We start from the raw sequence: 22,460 nt of genomic DNA, 5'->3' as shown, positions 1-22,460 counted from the left end.
TTGTACCATACTGATCGCGTGTTTAAATTGCTCTTGTTTAGATTAATTAGGACATGAGAAGCATACAGTAAGGGAGAGAGAAGATGAGTACGAGCTAGGGTAACTTTACTGTCGCTGGTTAGGAAGTTTGTACATCTGTAAAGAGTATACTTTTTTTGTTGATTTTGGTTATTGTAGGAACTATGTGTTTGTCAAATTTCATATTACTGTCAATAATGCACCCTAGTAATTTGGTTTGTGTGACGGGGGAAGATAGGGGTATTATCTAATGCAGAAATAGAGAACAGGGGAGTAGGTGCTGCTGCTTTGGCAGGATGAAAGGGCATAAGTTGGATCTTTTTAGGATTTAGTATTAGCTGGGAGTTTGTTAGCCAGGTTTTGATGGATGTAAAGGCTTCTTGGGTTTTGATTTGAAGTTGTTGGAAGATTGGGGCCCAGCAGATTACGGTGGTGTCATCAGTGTATTGATCCAGGTTTGCTAGAGGGGTGGCTTTGTGAAGATTATTTGTAAATATAATGAAAAGTAGGGGTCCTAGTATTGATCCTTGGGGTACTCCTAGTTTTAAAGGAAGTAAGGGGGGAAAGGGAGTTTTTCCACTGAACAGCTTGTTGGCATTGGGAGAGATAGTTTTGAAATCATAAGAGTGGGGGGTAGTTAGTTTTAATTCTGAGAGTGATGTTATTAGTTTTGTACGGGAGACTGTATCAAACGCCTTTGATAAGTCAAGGAAAACTGCAGACACTAGTTGGCCGCTGTTGCGTTGCATACTTACTAGGTGACTAAAATGGATGAGTGCAGTGGTAGTGCTATGGTTGGGGCAGAATCCGTGCTGAGTTTCGGCAAGAAGATTGTTGAAGAGAAGATGTGTTAGGACCTGGGTGAGGACACATTTTTCCATTATTTTAGCCAGTGGGGGAAAGTATAGTTATAGGGTGGTAGTTTAGGTCAGTGGAGTTGCCCCCTTTGTGAACTGGTATAATGTAGGAGATTTTCCAGAGAAGTGGCACTTTTTGTTCTGAGACTGATCCGTTAATGATTAAAGAGACTGGGTAGGAAATGACTTTGGCAGCTATTTGTAGGAATTTGGCAGGTAGTTTGTCTACTGCTAAGTTGGTGGGTTTAAGTTTGGTTAGGTGTCTATAGATTTTGTAAGTTGGTACAGGCTGAAGGGTGAAAGAGTAAGCATTATTTGACGGGTTATCTAGTGTAGTGGGGTGTCTGTTGACAGCTTTAATATAGAGTTGGTAAAGAACTCATTGAATTGGGTGGCTGTGTTTATAGAGGTGGTGTCTATGTTTGGATGAGGAGTTGGTGATTTACCTGGTTCGCAAATACTGTTTATAGCTGCCCAGAACTTGTGTGGGTTGGTATTATGCTTAGTTTGAATATCACTATAGTATTTTTGTTGATCTAGTCTGATTTGCTCAGTTGTAAGAATGTTTGTCTATTAGGAGTAGTTTTGTTTTTGCACCAGGTGTCCCATGCTTTGTCCCTTTGTTTCATAAGTTGCCTAGTGCTCTTGGTAAGCCATTGGGCATAGATGGTTTTAGTGTGGATCTGTCTTGGTGAAGCAAGTTGGTTGAGAAGGCCTATGAAAATAGTGTTGAAATACTCAACTGCTTCATCTAAAGGAAGTGTTAAAAGAGGGGACCAGTTAGAGTGTTTAAGGGCTGTATTAAGGTCATCAGCTCTGAAGTTTTTAGTATATCTGATGTCTGTAAGAGAGCTTGTTCTAGTGAGTTTAGTTTGGTCTCTGATAAAGAAGGTTGGGGGGTGGTCACTTAGAATGTCTGGTAGTGTACCAAAATTATGGGTGGAAGATGGGCGATTGGTGAGAATCCAGTCTAGTATTGATTCTTTTTTTAGGTTTTTGTCTACCCTAGTAGGGGTTTGTATAAGCTGTGAGAATCCACAAAGGTTAATATGATTTGATGGGTGGGGTGATTTAAGTGAGGTCCGATCAATATTGAAGTCGCCTAATATAACGGTTTCATGGGGGAGGGTTTCTGATGTCCACTGGAGAAGAGATTCTAGAGTTTTAATGTTATCCCCTGGAGGGATATATGACCCTAAGATATTTAGCTGTTTTAGTGTATTTAGTTTTGCCTTAGCAAGTAGTATCTCTGCGTTATTAAATGCAGGGATTTCTGTGTTAAATAGTTCAACACTGATGTTGTTCTGATATAGGAGAGCGACTCCACCTGCTCTTTTAGCTGTACGGTCTTTTCGTAGAATGCTATAAACAGGGGGAAGTACTTCTTATAGGCTCATAGGTGTGTATTTCATTTTTAATGTGTGGTTTAAGCCATGTTTCTGTGAGGAAGACAATGTCTGGTAAGTATAATGCTATGGTTGGATGGAGCTCAGTGGTTTTGTAAACAATGCTTCTTATGTTATAATTTATTATTAGAATATCGGATTTTCTCTTAAGTATGCTAGTATTGGTTCTAGGCTGATTCTGGTGATTTGTAGGACTTGTTATTAGACCTGGGTTGGGGATGATATCACCACTGCATAGTATGTGAGAGGAAATGCTTATTACAGTTTGTAGGTATTGCTTGGATACCCTAGATTTGCTTTGATAATGGAGGAGTTTGCAGGGGTGTTGGTCACAGATGGTGTGGTTAAAGAGTCAGGGTGAGATGAGTAAGGGGTAGTTAATGAATGTTGGAAGTGAGGATGAGGTGAGGTGACTTATATTGCGGATTGTAATGTTGTTCAAGTAGGGTGAAGTTAGATGGGCTGTGATGGTGAGTGCTAGTGTTAGGATTATTTGATGGGAGCACATGTTTGGTTTGTTAGAAGCGGTAGGAGTGTATAGAGATAATCCTATGGAATGTGTAGGGGTCCCGATAGTATATAGTTAGGATGGATTGGAACAACTCTGAGAGGGGGAGGTACTGTGTGTACAGTGTGTAATATGAGAGCAAAGGAGGGGAAGGGGGTGTTGGTGGTTTGTGTGATTGGCTGAGGGATAGGGGTTAGGTGTGGTAAAGTTAGGTATAAAGCAAATGAGCAAATGAAAGGGGGAAGGGTAGGGGAGTGGAGCGGGCAGAGCCCTACCTAGGAGGTAAGAGCTGGGAAAAAAAAGTATCAGGAATCTAAGTAATGACAGTATGCAGCATTACTGTGTTCCACTATTTATTCAGTGATATGAAAAATAACTGCTTTGAAGGGACTTGGGTGACTTTACAGTAGACAGTAATATTGGAGAATTTAAATAACTGTAGAGCACTGTCCTACTTACAAAAGGAGCTGCTTATCTGGGCTAAGATTCAGTTGGTTTGTAGTGTACTGCTGCCAGCTAGTGGCAGTTAGTTGCAATGGCAGGGACTGGAAAAAGGGGGGGGGGGCTTGCAATTGTGCAAGCTAAGCCAATAAAATAAAATTAAGTAACAGCACTAAGAACTACATGCAGAAATTAGTTAACAGGGAATACACCTACATACGAATATTTCACAGAGTAAAATTCCCAGTAACAAGTCATTTTGCCTTCAGTTGTTTGCAGAATAATTTTCAGAAATTCTTCACTTGGGAGGGGAATCCGCGGTGGTGCCTCACAGCAAGAGGTTCTTCCGTTCGATTCTGAGCTAGTGTGCGGGGAGTGCCTTCTGTGTGGAGTCTGCATGTCCTCCCAGCGGGTTGAATGGTGTTCCGAAAGACATGCGTGAATGGGCGTACCTTAGTTGAAGGTTGGGCATCGAGCTGGCAACTCGGCACCATGAAAATCTACTGCCAATCATTAGCGGACTGGAGTTTCGCTGTGGTGACCCCTAACCGGGAAAAGCTGAAAGACAACAACAACTTCACTGGGGGGGGGGGGGCAACCACAAGTGAAGTAGACCTAGAGATAAGACTATTTCAGAGAGTAAAATTCCCAGTAGTGACTCCTTTTGTCCTCAGTTGTTTGCAGGATAATTCTCAGAAATTCTTCACTGGGGGTGGGGTAGCCAAGAGTGAAGTAGAGCTAGAGCTGTATGAAAAAGGAGACAAAAAAAGAGATGTAAAAGTCTTGTGGGTAGACAACAGTAAAAAATTAATATGAGCAAAGTATTGGCTTGAGGAAAGCAGTGGGTGCATGTGAGTGGAGAATGGTGAAGGTAAGGATATACTATACTATTATGACATTATGAGGTAAGGTACATGCCAGTTAAGTGAGCACAACATTAATTCACACTTGCGACCAGGCACAACCTACATGAGAACACCAAAGATTCAAGCAGTCTAGTCAATAAATACCAGTAGCCACAGTGGGAAATGCTGAATAGTTCACAGAGTTAGCATTGCTCTAGTAAATGCAATACATGTTGAAATTACATCATAGTGTTAGCAAGCATGGGAGGGTGTTCAGGTAACACGTGTCCCAATGATTGACCATAACTTCTGCAAAACAGTTACAATAATCCAATAAATGCACTCTACATGTGTGCAAATACATTCAGCACAATGCTCACATTCAGAGGCAAAGGTTAAAACAGTCCACAGTAAAATTGCAGGAATAACTGAAGCAGTACTTCCAAACAAAAACTAAGCAAATACATAATATCTGCAAGCTGTATGTGGACATGTTCCAGATATACTAATATGGATGAGGTGATGCAGACTTCCCAGGGACACACCCCCAAGGTGAATGCCAGGAATGCAGCAACTGTGGACATCTTAGCTAAATGACTAATGGGTGTTTGATCTCCTACAAACCAGACATGTGGCATTACATGTGCCAGCAAGAGTCATATAAAGCCTGAAGTGCAAAAATTAAAAAAAGAAAAATGCCAAGCTCAGAATATCAGAAGAGGAAATCTCAACATGTATCCCCTACCACAGACCTCTGAAGTGTGTGTGTTAACAGGAAGCCTGGTTATGTCACTACAGCGATAACCTCAGATAGTGTTCTGAGGTACAACACTCTGTAGAACAATATTTGAACCACTTGAAAAACACCAAAAAACGAACCGCTCACACGAGAGAACTTCACACTCCTTGTTGCTGGAAATAGTTCCGTTTATTCATAATTCAAAGTTCTGAATTAATAGTAGCCAAAGTTATTTAGTGCAACTCAGCAAAACAAGCTCATTCCAATAACATGTTTAAAAATAGCAGCAAACCAGTCTTGACCATAAAATATGTCGAACAGCAACACTGACATCTCCTAGCGCCTCAGCTGAAACAGCCATACTCTGTAGAACATGTTATGAGAGATGTGGCAACATGTCAAGCTGGCTTGCTACTGTACAGCTGTATGTGCGGGCTGAAGCCACTGGACAAATCTCGCAAAAATAAAAATAATATAAAATCCTTTCATCTTAAAGTTGTAGATAATAGCCTCCTAACTTCCCTGTTCCTTGTTGACATGGTCAGTAGATACAAAGGCAGGAAATGGTGTACAAGATTTAGAAACAACAGAAAGGCCATCATTTTACATTAAACCTCCACTATAGCATTTAAATATAAACAAAAGTAAAAAAAAAATCACTTCTCATACGTTGTAAACAAGACCTGCATCAAAGAACCTCTTATGCACTATATACTGGAAGGTAGACAGAAAATATACTAAGAGATACTGCAATTGTACATCCATACCCAAGATACTTACATACAACTTCTCAGTAAAACCCCACCCCACTTTAGTTTTGGTTATGTGCAGGTCCACGCATGCCTAGCACCTAGATTAAGTAACCTTATCTGCTCACCTTCTTTGGCTTTACTGAATCACGTTTTGCCCACAAACATAATGCTAGAATGACAACCTTTTCTCTTTCCTCCCTAAGAAAATGCGAGCCTAAGATGGGAAAAATGAATGCCCTTGTGTACCTAGATATGTCTGTGCTGGAAGCTACATGTTGAGTACTCAAGGCCAGGGATCCTTCACACTTTTCAGCACATTTAGAAATACTTTTTTTTTGGTAAGCTTTCTAGGGCATTGCAGCTGTATTTCTGGCTATGTTTCAGAAAATGTTTCAGAAAAGAGGTATAGTAGTTGGGCACATAACTAACTACCCAACAAACTTAAGTCTTTGTGCAAGAGCAATAACCAAAATCAGGTCACAGCCTCTTCCTCTTACTCTACTGAAGTCTTACCCATCACAGGTGTAACTTCAAGATGGATTCAACAGCCTCTGGTTAAGGAAAAAGTGACCCAAACTTTTAGTTATGTACTTACCATAACTTCGGATGTATGGGATCCATCTCGCCTACATTCATGACAGATGGGTTCGGAGCCGATCCATCGGCTCCGACTCGGCAACTAATACACTAGCACGAAGTCTCTCATTGGCTGGGCTACTACCTATCCCAGGATGCACTACACCTGCTTCCCCAGATCTTGTTTGTTCGCTTTCATACATCCATGCAAACACAGAAAAACTAGTAGTCACAATAACCAACTAAAGTACTTCAAGAAAGAACGCTAAGAAAAGAGGGACTACAGCTCCTCTAAATCCAAATGGAAGGGGGAAGGAGGGTGGGTACTTATGAATGTAGGCGAGATGGATCCCATACATCCGAAGTTATGGTAAGTACATAACTAAAAGATGTAATGGGATCCTATCTCGCCTACATTCATGACAGATGGGACAGCGTCCCTAGCACCTACATCCCGGGTGGCTCATTGGAACACACTCCTGAGAACTGTGGAACCAAAGGAAGCTCTGCCTCGAGAAACCACATCCAATTTGTAATGAGAAATGAAAGTGTGTGGAGAAGTCCAGGTTGCCGCAGCACAAATATCATCTATTGATAACTTGGAGTGAAAAGCTACGGAAGTAGCCATTGCCCTGGTAGAATGAGCCTTGACTGGAAAGGGAAGGTCTTTGTTAGCCTGTGAATAAATAAAAATGATACAATCTTTAATCCATTTAGAAATGGAGGTTTTGTTACTGGTTAACCCAATTTGTTCACTGCAAAGGAAACAAACAATTGATTTGATTTCAGCGTTGAGCGGTTCTATTCAAATAAAACGCAGTTGTCTATGTACGCCCAATTGATGCAAAGTATATTCTGCGTTATTAGAGAATTCTGGGAAAAGACAGGGAGTTCTATAGTTTGTTGCATACAGAAAGAGGAGGGCACTTTTGGTATAAATGCAGGGTTTAATTTCAATGAAACTCTATGCTTGTGAAAAATCAAATAGGGAGGATCAGAACAAAGAGCTTGAAGTTCTGAAACTCGCCTGGCAGACGTTATGGCTACTAAAAGGCCGTTTTCCAAGATAGAAATTTTAAATCACAGGTAGCAGCTGGTTCGAAAGGACGGGCAGTTAGGGCAGCAAGAACCATATTCAAATCCCACGGGGACAGGATGAGATAAAGGAGGCCTCAGGAGCCAAGCCCCTTTAAGGAAAGCCTTACAAAGTTTGTGAGACATCAATGAAGGTTCAAATGAAGCATGAAAATTAGAAATGGCCGCTAGTTGAACCTTAATGGTAGAAACTGAAGAGCCCGACTGAAAAGGGAGGCCAGAAAATTCAGAACCTCCGATACTGGTGCAGTGAGAGGATCTATACCCGCTCTTGAGCTCCAGAAAACAAACCTTTTTCATTTACTGGAATAAAGTTTGATGGTGGAAGGTTTATGAGAAGAAGACAGTATGTGGACCACGTCCGGAGAAAGAGCATTGTCTCGACTAAGGATGGAAGTGGAGTAACCATGCTGCCAACTTCAGGGACCTGAGAGACGGATGAAGCCGTCCTGACTGATGAGTCAACAGGTCTGGCACCGGATCCAGAAACCATGGACCTTCTATCGCATGCCTCTGTAGGAAAGGAAACCAAACTTGACGTGGTCAGTGCGGGCAATCAAAATCATCTCGCTCTCCATGTAAACGGCCTTCTGTATCACCCTCGGTAAGAGGGGAACGGAGGGAAGGCGAGAAGACCGGGGCCAAATGTGAGTCAGAGCGTCCCTGGGAATCTGTCCCTGAGAAGGAACAGTGTGAAGAACTCTCTGCATTTCGCATTGTGAGGGCTGGCAAACAGGTCGCAGCAAGGATGACCCCATCTGTCGAAGATTTTCGCAGCTATACCCTGGTTGAGGGACCATTCGTGGGGTAAAAGAATGGTCCTGCTTAATCTGTCCGCAATCACATTGGACTTCCCGGTATGTGCGTTGCCATTAGAAAGCGGTTGGTAGCTACCGCCCAGTGCCAAAGTCTCATGGCTTCTCTGCATAGTGGGTAAGACCTGGTTCCACCTTGCTTGTTTATGTACCATACCACCGACATGTTGTCGGATAGGATAGCAATCGGGCCCTGTGGGAGAGCGTGATGGAGAGCTTGAGTACCAATAGTACCGCTCTCATCTCCAGGACATTGATATGCAAATGCGTTTCCTGGATCTGCCATGTGCCTTGGACCGACCTGTCCAGGTAATGACCCCCCCACCCTACCTGGGAGGCGTCCGTAGTCACAGTGGCAACGGGACGTTGTGGTATAAATGGTCGCCCCTGGTCGAGATTTGATTGGAGAAGCCACCAATGCAGATCTCGACGGCAACTTTCCGTGATTATGATTAAGTGGTTCAAGGGAAGTTCCTGATAAGACCATTGAACCGACAGTAGCCATTGTAAAATTCGCATATGAAGTCTGGCCAAGGGAACTAAAAGTATGGTCGACGCCATCGAGCCCAACAGTTGTAGGATCCGATGGGCCGGGGCTCTTTGTAGGGGGAGACAGGATTTGACTTGATCTTGTAACACCTGAATTCTTGCTGCCGGTAAAAAGGCGCGCATTCATTTTGTGTCTAAGTCTGCGCCTATGAAAGTAATACGCTGAGATGGCTGTAGTACAGATTTTTGCAAATTGAACGTGATCCCCAAGAAACGGCCCAAGGTGAACGTGGCTCTGAGCGCTTGGAGTAGTAGATGCTCGGAGGTGGCAGTAAGGAGCCAGTCGCCTAGATAAGGAAACACCTGGAATCCCAGACTTCTCAGGTGAGCAGTTACCACTGCCAGACACTTGGTGAACACCCTGGGGGCTGTGGTGAGACCAAAGGGCAGTGCTCGGAATTGAAAATGACTGACTCCGAGGCGGAAGCGTAAATGTCTCCTGGACTCTTGAGCTATGGGAATGTGATAGTAAGCGTCCTGGAGATCTATGGAGCACATCCATGCATCTTTTTCCAGCAAAGGAAGAATAGATTGAAGAGTGACCATTCGGAATTTGGACTTCTTTATGAAACGATTCAATGAACTGAGGTCCAAAATGGGCCTGAAGTCCCCTGTCTTTTTTGGTACCAAAAATAATTTTGAGTAAGTTCCTGATCCGATCTGGTCGATGGGGACAGGCTGGATGGCTCTTTTTTCTAGCAGCTTTGAAACCTCTAATGCTGCTTGATCCCGCTGACTGGGTGGTACGTCCGGGATTTCCCTTAAAGAAAGGGGGGGTTTGTTGAAGGGGATGATATAACCTCCGGTAATAATGCGAAGCACCCACTGATCGCTTGTTATGGATTCCCAAGCTTGTGGGTGCGCCGCAAAGCGACCCCCGACTGGCTCCGGAGTTGCACAGTCGGGCAACAACTCAGGAACGCTGGTTGTATGAAGAACCACGAAAGGAATCGCGGTCTCCAGAGTTACGGGGGCCTCTGCCACCTCTGGGGCGGCGTCTTCCAAAATCCCCCCCCCCTGCCTCTGGAGGGGGAATCACCAGGTGGAGTAGGGAAAGACTTCTGAGATTTTTTAAACCACATTTTCCCTCCTCTCCCAGCCTTGGGGTAAGGCCTAGAAGGAGCGGAAAATCGGGCCCCAACGGCAGTCAAAGTCTTGCCCTCCTGCTCGCACCTAGTTAGTGTGTCCTTCACCTTGGGTCCAAACAAGGATGACCCATCAAAGGGGGCGTCGGCGAAGGAAGACTTGAAAGCCTCCGTGAACGAACACAAGCGTAACCAGGCTTGTCTCCTGAGGGCAACGCCTGTTCCCGCTGCTCTGCTCGCCTTCGCCGCATATGAGATGAGCCTCATGGACGAGTTAACAATAGAAAAGAGGGTAGTCATCTGTGCGCCAACAGTCAGGGCCAGCGCCTCAGGTAGATTACCAAGAAGAGAGTCATTTAGCTCTTTGAGAAGATCCCTTTGGAGCCTCGTAAAATGACATAAGTAGTTCAGCGACCGTAAGGTAAAGGCCGCTGAGGACAGGGTACGCTTCCTGCCTATCCATACTCCTAGAATCCTTATTAGGAGGATGAATAGACGCCGAAGCCTCTGCCACGTCCTGCTGTGTGGCAGAAGCCACCACCAAAGCATCTACAGGCACACCCTTTGTGAGAAACTCCTTCTGGGGAGGGCTGACAAAAATTTATTGGGCCTCGCAGGCACCGGTTCCACAGAATCAGGGTGTTCCCACGCCCTTCGAGAAACCAAATCAAGGAGTTCATCGGGCGGAGACACCCAGGAGGCGGAAGGCTGGGCCCCAAAGGCCTTGAGGAAGACTGACTCCTCAGCTGAAGGGGTTTTGGCTTGCCAGTCACCTCTCTGTCTCAGAATCTCCAAGATATCTGAGAAGGAGATATCATCCGAAGATGATATGGGGGACCCTTCTGCGTCATCGAGGTCAGTATCCGATGTAATAGACTCATCTTGGGAGTCTACGTGTTTCCTCTTACACAATTTCTTCCGTGGGGTTCGTCCGAAGCTTCGGACGGACCACCGGAAGAAGGAACCCCGATGGGGTATCCTCAGGCCCTGGGTTCCCGCTGCCGGGGGGCTGCAACACAACAGAGGCACCAGTCTCCAAATCTAGGGACGGTGAGGTAGAATCTTGTTGAACCGGCAAGGGCATGGCCAGCGCGCTCCTCATGGCCTCAAAGGCCGGACCTCCAGAATCCAAGGAGGTCACTGGTCTAGAGGCCACGATGGCACTGGGAATTCCAGCAGCCGATGCTCCGAGAGGAAGACTAGGCACCGAAGCACCCAATCCCAAAGTATTCCCCTCGGGCCCGGCTGAAGAGGTCGCAGTACCAAACCCTGAACCAGAGGACAGGGTAGGAAGCACAGTCGGAGCCGAGAGGCCTGTAAGGGGTCTCTGCTCCGACCGTATGGCTCCACATTGCTCCAACACCACCGGCTCCAACGGCTCCGACGAGGTTGGAGGAGGAATCAAATGTGTTGGAGGGGATCGGCTCAAGCAAACTGTGCTGGAGCCGAGACCATTTTAGTAAACACTGGAGATTGGAATAGCCTCTGTAAAACCCTATCCAGGTCCAAATCTGATAGTCTCGAGGATTTAGAGGAGGTAGACACTGAGAAGACTTTCCTCTCGGCCCGAGAGAAGGGACCGGCTCAAACGGCTCCAATACTGTCGGCGCCGACTCCACCACAGCATGGACCACCATCGGCACCGAAGGAGCCTTCTTCGGAGCCGAGGGGGAAGAGTCTGAGCTGCACACTTCCACCGGCTCGAAGCCATTGGAACCGATGGAGGTGATTCACCTCGATACTCCAACTTGCGGCTCGAAGGCAATGGAGCCGCAGGAGGTACCGAGGCAGACTTTCACCCTCGGCCCCAAGTCAGTGGAGCCGAGGAAGAAGAGGTCAATTTAGTCTTTTTAGAAGTCAGCTCCGACGGACTTGTCGGTGCCGACGATCTTTTCTTTTTGGAAGCAACAGGAGGATTTAAGGCTTCCTCAAACGAAGGTTTTATAAGCCCTTTCAATATCAACTTGTTCTTGCGTTCTTGAAGAACTCTAGCAGAGAAAGCATGACATACGCTACAAGTCTCTTGCAGATGTTTCGGCCCCAAACAATAAACGCAGACTGAATGACTGTCTGTGATGGACATTTTATAACTACACCGAGTGCATTTTTTAAAACCTGACTTGTGTTCCTTAGACATAGTACAGGCCCTTCAACAAGTATGACTTTACCACAATAAGTAAGCACTATAACAGAATTGCCAACTGACAAGCCTTGAGACACACTGGTGCGAGTACTTAAGAAAAAAGTTTACCTCACAAACAAACAGACAAAACAAGTCCAACGGCCCAAAGCCCTCTAATTTAAACGGGCTTGGCCCGAAAACAATTAACCACAAAAGGTAATAAAGGCTAAATAGCACACAAAGGTAGGGCAAAGGCCCTCTAACTTAAACGGGCCTTGCCCGACTGAAAAAATAAAGAACCAGAAGACACTCAAGCACTCAAAAGTAGCAAATACTAAAGAATAATAAGGAATAGCTGTTAAAACAGCTGTTTGGTTAATATATGACAAAAAACCCCAAGGTCAAAGACCAATAAAGGTAAAAAGAACCACTTAGCTCCAGCCAAGTCGAGACCACGTCCAGCTTGTAAAGCAGCAAACGAGATCTGGGGAAGCAGGTGTAGTGCATCCTGGGATAGGTAGTAGCCCAGCCAATGAGAGACTTCGTGCTAGTGTATTAGTTGCCGAGTCGGAGCCGATGGATCGGCTCCGAACCCATCTGTCATGAATGTAGGCGAGATAGGATCCCATTACATCAGTAGTTTAGACATCATTTAAGGCTATACATTAAGCACCTTTTAAGCCTGCTTGGTATAACAAGATGACACTAGCCAACAACTCGCTGTAGCAGTAGTATGCTGAACTACAGCAGGAGCATAATCCTGCTGGATTACTACCCCATGGCTAGTCAAATCAGTAATAACATGACCTCCAGCAGCCAAGCAAGCAAGAAGTCTAAAAACATTAAAGAGAAATAAGATGTGAAGGCAAAACATGCAAATAAATTGCCTGGTCATCATGATGGCCAAGAACTACTCCTCAGACAATATGACAATAAAGCTGACAGAGCTAACAGCAGCAAGTAGCTTAGTAACACAGATGCCCACAGCTGCTGGCAATAAAGGACTAACGGGGCACTACAGTACTAGAAATGATGAAAGAATGAACTATGGTATTCAACTCAGAATCTGATTGGGTTTCAACAGACGTAAGTTAAGTGTGTGTATTGATAAGGGGGACTGGAGGGTTGCTGACAGAAAATGTCACTTCAACTGGAAAATAATATATTTTGCAGTGCCCCCCCCTAAAGAGCAGGGTCCCAGGAAAAAATACACAAGTCTAACTTTTTTTTTACTATTTCTTTTTATTAAAAGTTCTAAAAAAAAAAAAAAAACAGTTAATGTAAGAAATTAAAAACATTTAAAACAAGTTACAACTACAAAAACAAGATTTCATATCAACCAAAAATTACAACAACTATTTACAAAAGGTGTCTACAAGACAATTAAAATTATTAAAAGTTAAATTTTTAGTATTACTTTTTTTTAAATATTTTTTTCTAAAAGTTTTTTAAATTTCAACCAAGTATTGTAATACAAAGCGGTTCTGGGTAGTCTAACTTCTGATGACAATTGTGGATAGCCAACAGTTAACTTTGTCAGGACAACTTGTTAAAGACTTGCAGTTTTCTAATACTAATGAAGCTAAATTTAAATTCATGGTAGAAAAGTTGTGCAGCTGTCAGGCTAACACTCAGAATTTGTGAAGAAAAATGTAATTTTTCTTCACGACTGCTTCACCAGGGGTATTTAACTCTTTTTCACCAAATAACTTGTGGAAACTAACTGCTCTTAGATGGGCCATGACAGCTACAAATAAGTCAACTCGCCCATCTGTGAACAAGAAATGATTCTATGACGGCTGTTTAGATGAGTGGCCACAAGGTGGCAGTGATTGCCAAGTGTTTAAATCTACAGTTACTTTCAAAGGCAAAAATCAATAAACCACACTTATACAAGAAAGCCAACAGCAGACTTAACAAAAATGGCAGTAAAAATGCCACAGGTGGTAACTGGTAAGCATTAACTACAAATGGGACTTACCTTTGAAACATCCACTGGCTTAGACAGAAAGTTTGATGACATATCACATACAAGAACTACTCCCTTGGTTTCAGGGATAAAGTCAAATTCTACTCCATGAATGGTTTCATTAGCACAATAATATATATATGAGGCATCCGGATTGAGATTCCAGTCACTTGGATCAGGAATTCCTTTAAAAAAATACAGACATATAAATGTTGAGATAAAAATATGATGAGCAAAAGCAATAAATAATCACTTGTTGTAAGTACTTTTTTTTTTTAAAAAACAAACCTGCAATACACATTTATTATTATTTTTAACTGCTACTCCAAATATGTATTAAGATAGTTAAGAGCATTTTATGTTGTGTACATAAAAAATGACAGAACTAGTATACACTGTTAATGTTCTATATATATTACAATAAGCCTTCTCAGACTGAATATCACTAGACGAACTATGACTGTAGATGGTGACATTTAAAAATAATTCGAGCAAGGATCTTCTAGTAATCTGCAACAATCTTCCGGCAGTCTGATGCTATATGTTAGTAGGTGCAATTCAATGTGCCCTACTCAGTTTTTCCTCTCCTCCCACAGTTTCAATGGTGGCTAACACATGTAAATTAGTTACATCTGAGGTATAAACAGAATATGATTTATATCAATAAAGGTACATCTTTTGAGGATAAAAGTTTATTTTCTTTGTAAGCTGAAAACAGGGCTGATAGCAAAACTGGGAATGTATGAAGCAAGTATACACTCTTACAGGATGAGCTTCTATAAATTCATAACTCAGGGCATTACATATACAAGGCATTTATTCAGATAAAGGAAGAACTGTTTAGACTGCTAAAAAAGGATCTTTCTTTGAAAAAGCGTCAAAAAAAAATTTAAGCTTGTTTCCTGCCTTTCCTGTTAAGTGGTATAGACTATTTGTAGGCTTCTGAGCCCCCAAGCCCTTCTGTGTTGGAGGGAAGCCTTCTAGCTTAGTTTTTTTTCTTATAACTAGCCAGTTTTCTAGTTTCAGCACTCAAATCTGTTTCTTTGATCTCAGCACTTGTTCAGAAAAAAAAAAAAAAAAATTAATCTGCTTTTACTGTACTTGTGTTTCTACCTACTTTTTTTACTTTTGCATCATCTTAAAAGTACTCAATTGTTTTTATTACTGCTTGGTGTAACTCATTCTTAGCCTTTTGGTTTAAACACTTGGGCTTCGGACCAGTTGTTTTGCACTGAGAGGGTTTGTGGCCTGCACTGTAGTGGTAGAACAGGTAGCTTACATCCTTCTAGGTTGGGAACTGCTGATTGAGGGCTCAGTGTCTGTTATTCTAAAAGTGTATTCATTCTGGTTTAAGCACTTGGGCTTTCAGGCCAGTTATTTTACATTAAGAGGGTTCGTGGTCTGCACTCTTGTGGGAGGAGAGGCTGGACTCTGCCCTTCTGAGCTGGGAATTTCTGGTTGAAGGCTTATAGTGCATGCATATCTGAACTGCTTCTTACTGAAGTTGGTGCGCCTTGTTTGCTGTGGCATAGACTGGATTCGGGCCTGCTAGATCTAGCTTTGTTTGTGTAACTAGAGCACTAATCCAGGCATTCTCTAAAGTATTCAATTGTATTTATTACTGCTTGGTAGTAACTTGATTAAAGTGTAGCTATCATTCTAAGTCTTTTGGATTAAGCACTTGGGCTTCAGACCAGTTGTTTTACATTAGGAAGGTTTGTGGCATGCACTGTGGTGGCAGGACAGGTAGCGTTCATCCTTCTAAGTTGGGAACTGCTGATTGAGAGCCCAGTGTCTGTTATTCTTAAAGTGTATTAGTTCTGGTTTAAGCACTTGGGCTTCAGGCCAGTTATTTTACATTAAGAAGGTTTGTGGTCTGCACTCTTGTGGGAGAAGAGGCTGGACTCTGCCCTTCTGAGCTGGGAATTTCTGGTTAAAGGTTTATAGTGCCTGAATATTTGAACTGAATCTTACTGAAATTGGTACACCTTGTTTGCTGTAGCATAGACTAGATCCAGGCCTGCTTAATCTATCTTTGTTTATATGCTTGTTGTTTGTTTGCTTGTTATTTCCCTGGAACGCCAATTCCACCTAATACGCGGCTTCTCAGCACTTCTGTGGATCACTAGTGATATCTGCATTGCTTACTGTATTTACTTCCTTGTTTCACTTGAAAGAAAGTTACTGTTTGTCGTTTTTGCATTTAAGTTACCTGTAACACATTGCACTTAAGTTACCTGGCACTTGCTCACTAAAGCAATTATATAAGTCAGCACTAAAAATTAAAAGCACTACACCCTCACTCCCCACTGGCCCTGGTTTTCAATTATTAAGGAATTCCCAATATTATTCTAGCATGTCCAAAGGTCAGTTGTCAATCTCCTCTCCGGTCCAGCTGGTGAATCTGGGAATCTTGAGGCAATGTTACAACTGCCTCATGTACACAGACAACCCTCTCCTCCTCCCAACAAATTCCAACACATGTGAGAGATGCAACCATATAGCCAAACTGGAGGCTAAGCTCTCTCAACTCAGTACTGGCATAACCAGTCAGGAGGAGAAGGAAACCACACTCACTACAATTCCAGTCTCATTAAGACCTACCACGACAGCAAACCAAACACAATCACACAAAAACATACTCGGAGGCTCTAAATAAAGATCTGCCGAAGCAGCAGAGACCTCCAAAGCAGACACCCAAGCAGCCGCTACCCCAAAACAAAACACGTGCAACACATATCTCACAAAGCCAGTGTACCGAACAGTCACAGCCCTTAAGACTAAACAACACACCTGAAGTCTGATGAAGCGTTATTGTTTAACGTAAAAGCGCTTACTCTGTTTTTCGTATTAAACCGTGAAGTGAAGTGAATACTGCTTTGTGGATTATTTCAACTGCCTGGTGTACCACTTTGGTTTGCTTTGTGAACACACCTGATATACTTGTAATAGGTGACTCTATCGTCAGGCACACTGACGTCCCGCTCACCAGGCTGAAGGTCACGGTGAGCAGCCTGTCGGGCGCTAGGATCCACCACATAACACAAGCCCTCAGGTCACTCCAAGGCAAGTACAAATATGACTCAGTCATTGTCCATGCTGGTGTGAATGACCTGAGACGTACCTCCCTGGACTACATGAAAAGAGACATAAAGGAGCTCTCTGAGCATGTAGCCCAGGCCGGTATGACCCTGACCTTGAGTAGCATCTTACCCTCACCAAGAATGATGCCACAATATGAAGACAAGATGATCAATTTCAACAAATGGCTTAAGTACTGGTGCCATTCAAAGGGGATCCAATGCCTGTCAGCTTGGGATGATATGCTCGACAAGCCACGATGCTTCGCTAGGGACGGCTTGCACCTGTCACCCCTGGGCTTTCGGATATTGGCAAAGGCTCTTGCATAGTGCCTTTTTTAGGCAAGGCTCAAAAGACAAACCCACCTCCATAGGTATCACAAGGGATAAGAAACTAAGAGTAATGCTACTCAACGCCAGAAGTCTAAACCTCAAGATGCACGCACTCAAAACTCTGCTTAGCATGGAGAACATCGATATCTGTGCAGTAACAGTAACAGAAACCTGGTTCAGGGCTCCCGAGAGCACGCCAGCACTACCAGGTTATACCTCATACCATGCTTTTCGGCCCCAAAACTTGGACCGAACCACAAAAGAAGGGGGAGTATCGATATTCATCAAAGATACCCACACCTCCAGGTTGGTGGCAAAGCACGAAGAATCAGAGACTATCCATGTGCAACTAACAGTGGGTAAAACTGCCTTCCAGTTTATAGCCTGCTACAGACCACCCTCCCAAACCCAGGAACCCCACTCGGCCTTCCTGAGAACACTGGAAAATATGAAGGTCTCTCCAAACACCATTATATTGGGCGACTTCAACTACCCAAACATAGACTGGGAGCATTACTCTAGCTCCAACACCCTAGCCCAAAGGTTCCTAGAATTTATAAACTCAAATGCTATGGAACAACTTGTTACCACTCCCACAAGAGGGGAAAACATACTGGACCCGATCATCACCAACATGGGGACTCTATGCTCCAGACCAAAAGTGTATCCCTCACTGGTAAGATCAGACCATAAACTAATCTCATTGGATATTCACATCCCGACCCCACCCCCTGCCCAGAAAACCACAGTGGAAATCTTCTCTAAAGCAAACTTCACACTCCTCAAAACTGAGGTGGAATCCTTCAAAGCCCCCAGGCCTGTGGAAAATACGGCCCAGACCGCAGAATCCTTTATAAACGCATTCTATGAACACCTTCAGGAATGCATGGATCATGCTATCCCAAATAAAACCAAAACCCAATCCTCCAAAGGCAGACGTCCTGTCTGGTGGACCCCAGCCATAAACAAACTATATAATAGAAGGAGGAAGCTACTAAATGATAGAGCAAAATCCCAAAAAGGGAAGGCATCACTGATCAGTATTAGCAAAAAACTACGGGCACACATAAAATTGTCTAAGGCCAGCTTCGAGAGAAAAATTGCACAGTACACTAAGGATAATCACAAGGCTTTCTTTAGTTATGTTAGGAACCTGGGTGGGAATTCCCAGATATGCTCAGAATTCGTCCAAAATGACAAAAAATACACCGAACCCACAGACATTGCCAACATCCTAGCTGACAGGTTCAGCGCAAACTCCCACCCCCCCACCAAAAGGGCAAATATCTATCCCAGCAGAGTGCTGCCCCCCTGACATCTCAGATGCTCAGGTAAGAGCCGCCCTCCAAAGCAAAAAATACAGCATCAATGGGACCAGATGGTGTCCCGGGCTGCGTCCTACATGAATTCCAAGAATAGCTAAACCCAAACATAAAACTACTGTTCAATCTCAGCCTTACTACAGGATATGTGCCCAAAGAGTGGCGTACAGCAACAGTGGTCCCTCTCCATAAAGGTGGTGCCTCAACGGATCCTGGAAACTATCGCCCCATAAGCCTGACTAGCTTGGTCTGCAAAGCTATGGAAAGGATCATCATAGACCTCATAAATAAAGATATTGGGGACCTACAAACACTGGATCCTACCCAGTTCGGCTTTGTTAAGGGCAGATCCTGCCTCTTAAACCTGGTTGATTTCTTTGAAACAGTCACCAAGGCCATTGACGAGAGGAAGGTGGTCCACACAGCCTACCTGGACCTCGCAAAAGCCTTCGATACAATACCCCACTCAGGCATTATAGATAAGCTCACCAGCTTAAATATAAACCCCTATGTCACTAGATGGATTGCAAACTGGCTCAAGGACAGAACCCATATGGTTAGAATTGCTGGAGCCATGTCAGACTCCAAACCAGTTACAAGTGGTGTCCCACAAGGCTCAGTCCTGGGACCTCTCTTGTTCGGTATATATTTCTCGGAGGTACAGGCCAACACGGAAGGACTGTGGCTGACCAAGTTTGCAGATGACTGCAAACTGGGCGCCATAATCGACTCTCCAGCCAACAAAAGCATCCTCCAAAAGGGCCTCATAGAAACAGACAACTGGTGCCAGAGCCATGGCCTCAAGCTAAATGCCAAAAAGTGTATAGTCATCCCCTTTGGCAAAAACAAAGTGCCCACAAATTACCACATAGGTGGTAATCCATTAAGTACAGAAGAAGTAATTAGAGACCTGGGGACCCAAGTTGATAGCAATCTCTCATTTGACAACCACGTGGCCAAAGTGGTTAGAAAAACATTTTATATAGCTTACCTAATCATGAAGGGATTCACATCTAGATAAGGGGAGGTCATCGTGCCTCTTTACTCATCCCTCATCAGGCCCATAATTGAGTACAATGCCCCTTTTGGGATGTACCTTACCAGACACCTGTAGCAACTGGAAAGACCCCAAAAGTACCTCACCAAGAGGATCAAAGGGCTCAAACAGATGCCATATGCTGCCCGGTTAAAGAAACTCCAGCTCTACTCAGTGTCATACCGCCTGTTCAGAGGCAATCTGTGCCTGACGTATAAAGCCATGTCCAACCCGGAATTAATGGACATGCTGCACCTCAGAAAATCCAAATCCCATCGAGCTACGCGCTCGAGAGACTTGAACCTCAGCACTGAAATAAATAGGACATGCTGGAGGGACAGATTCATAACCCAGAGGCTCCCTTCACTCTGGAATAAAATCCCAGTCCAGGTTAGGCAGAGTCCCTCATTGACTCTCTTCAAGAGGAATCTTGATGAGTGGATGGGAGATCGTAGGTTTACCCCGGGTATCACTTCTGTGTCACTGTTAGAAGCACAGTATACTAACCTCGAAAAAGGGCATAGCAAAATAAATTTAAAATGGGTGGCGAAAGCCAAACACATTCTGGCTAGGCTTATAAATGCCCTAGGGCAGATAGCCTAGTATGAACCTATGAACATCTATAATCCACTGCTGTGTGGGCATACACTACAAAGTGGTTGTTTCAGATGGAGATGGATCTACAGTTTAACAAAGGCAATTTCAAGGAATCACAGCTTTAAAAAAGCCAACTGATAGAAAAGATAAATTTACCACAGTTGTAAAAAACCTTAGAATAGTACTATTTTACCAAGAGAAAATTCATCTTAATATCTTTCCAAGCCCACACATGAAGTGGACATAATGGTATACACATGTGGTTCTCATTAGACATCACATGTTGCTCAGTCTCTTACCTAACGCTAAACTTCAATAACAATGTACAACAGCAAATAATGCAGTATTTCTGTTACATTTCTAAACTTTCTGCAATCTGGGACTTCTCGACAATGAGCAAAATGAAATGCATCTGATCAATAAGACAGCAAAGTAATGTTTAATTTTTAAACAAGCCTTCTAAAACAAGTGAAACAAAACTAATCACTGAAGCATACAAAATAGGCAACTGCCATGATGATGAAACCCAATAAAAAATTCTCAAAATGCATTTGCTAACCCATTAATATGTAGTGGCATTGCTGGTAACAAAAACTGCCCATTTACCTTGTACAGTGAGATGAAAGAACACTGCTTAAACATTATAAAATGAAAATGTAGTGCAATTAAAAAAACAGTGTACACAGTGTGTTTTACGGGATGTCTCGACAGACTGTATAGAGTAAGGAGTCAATTTTCCATTTTTTTAAACGTGCAAACAACTCTGCACAACATATCCGGATGCACAGTTATATCTGCATTTGCACACCCACTTCACACCTTAATGTTTACACATACATACCAGATATACATGTACACAAATACATTAATACTGTGTGACATGATGACTGCACCTAAAAAGGTAAGTGAGGTTTTAGCTGCTCCATGTACTACAGCTGGATTGGTGTATTCCAATGGCCCAAAGAAAGAGGAACTTCCTTACTAACCAGCAGGCCTGTTCTAGTGTATACCACTGGTATACTGGAAATAAAACATTTACTCCTGAGAGGGCTTCTGACATTCAATTCACATTTTTTACAAGAATGCCCATTAAGAAAAGCTTGCCTCCTGGGCATCACTGGCTACAGATCTGAAGCCACAAGCAGCTGTGAGACTGACCCACTTGTAAAGAAATGTGGACGCACAAATATATGCAAGCATCTCAGAAGCAGTACTTTAAACAAACAACTCTTTCCTTAGTAACCAGAGACAACTCTCTCTCTTACACCAGCAGTTGACTGGTGGACCATAGCATAACATGAGTTCAAAACCCTAAAAGGGATACAAATTGCATTTTCTCTCCTAGGATATCAAAATACATGCCTGTCTAGGAGAAAAGCAGCATTAAATACAGCTACTAAACCTGGAGGATGAATGAACAACAGTTTTAAATCAAGAAATACATTCACATCTACCCTTGTTTAAAATCAAGCCCTGAGTAGATGCATCAGGATCATAGGATTATAGGATCATAGAATGCTACTAGGCTAGTGGCCCTAGGGCCCTTACAAGCCTAGCCAGCTTCTACCCTTATTTCCACTATAACCACCTATTGCCCCTTTCCCAGATGGACACAGGTGGAACCCCCGGGGTGAATTTACAGTTAACCATCCAATTGTCCAGACTGCATCTGAAGAGGGCCAATGAGGTGTGGTAACCTCTGGGAGGCAAATGTTTCTAGTAATGTCACATACCAAGTTAAGGTCTTTAGAGCGAGTAACCATTTGATTTACAGATATGCAGCACTTCTAATAAAGCAGGGTTAGATATTGCCTTATATGCAAAGCAGAGATCATCTCCGAGTAGTCTGTATGAAACAGAATAAAGTGACAGTGATTTCAGACTATCCAAATAGGACAGATGCCGAAGACCTTGATTTTTCCTTCTGAGGAACATTTGTGGTCTCTCTAATTGCTGCAGATGCTTGGAAATGTACATACCAAAAGGGGCACTGTATGCAATTATTGGCCTGATGAGGGAAGAGTACAAGGAGGTACCAACTTCTTTTTTACTGGAGGCAATGCCCTTACTTATGAGATGAGCATATAGAATGTCCTTCTTACCACCGTGGAGACATGGTGGTCAAAGGTAAGCTTGCTGTTAACCTGTGTGCCAGGTCTCCCACTACTAAGTGTGTACTTAAGGTGTTTCTACTTATGTGGTACTTACCATAAACTTCACTCTTACCGAAAGGGATGAAATACATTTTTTTTGCATTGAATTTAAGGTCATGACTTTGGCACCAATCATTTGTTTGTGCAAGACCCTCTTGTATG

General features: G+C 43.3%; 1 protein-coding gene across 1 annotated transcript in view; it reads right to left on the bottom strand.

Annotated features, from left to right (window-relative positions):
- The window catches only part of PSAT1 (phosphoserine aminotransferase 1), a 396,801-nt gene that overhangs the window by 218,384 nt on the left and 155,957 nt on the right, over nucleotides 1–22,460 (bottom strand). The window contains exon 5 of the mRNA XM_044060876.1: nucleotides 13,790–13,962. Within this exon, the coding sequence (XP_043916811.1) occupies nucleotides 13,790–13,962 (173 nt within the window). The remainder of the gene's footprint in view (nucleotides 1–13,789; nucleotides 13,963–22,460) is intronic.

This window comes from Protopterus annectens, chromosome 2.part0 (genome assembly GCF_019279795.1).
Source record: "Protopterus annectens isolate FY-2018-M chromosome 2.part0, PAN1.0, whole genome shotgun sequence".
Lineage (NCBI taxonomy): Eukaryota > Metazoa > Chordata > Ceratodontiformes > Protopteridae > Protopterus > Protopterus annectens.
Note: the sequence above shows the minus strand (reverse complement) of the source record. Positions and strands in the feature narration are given on the sequence as shown.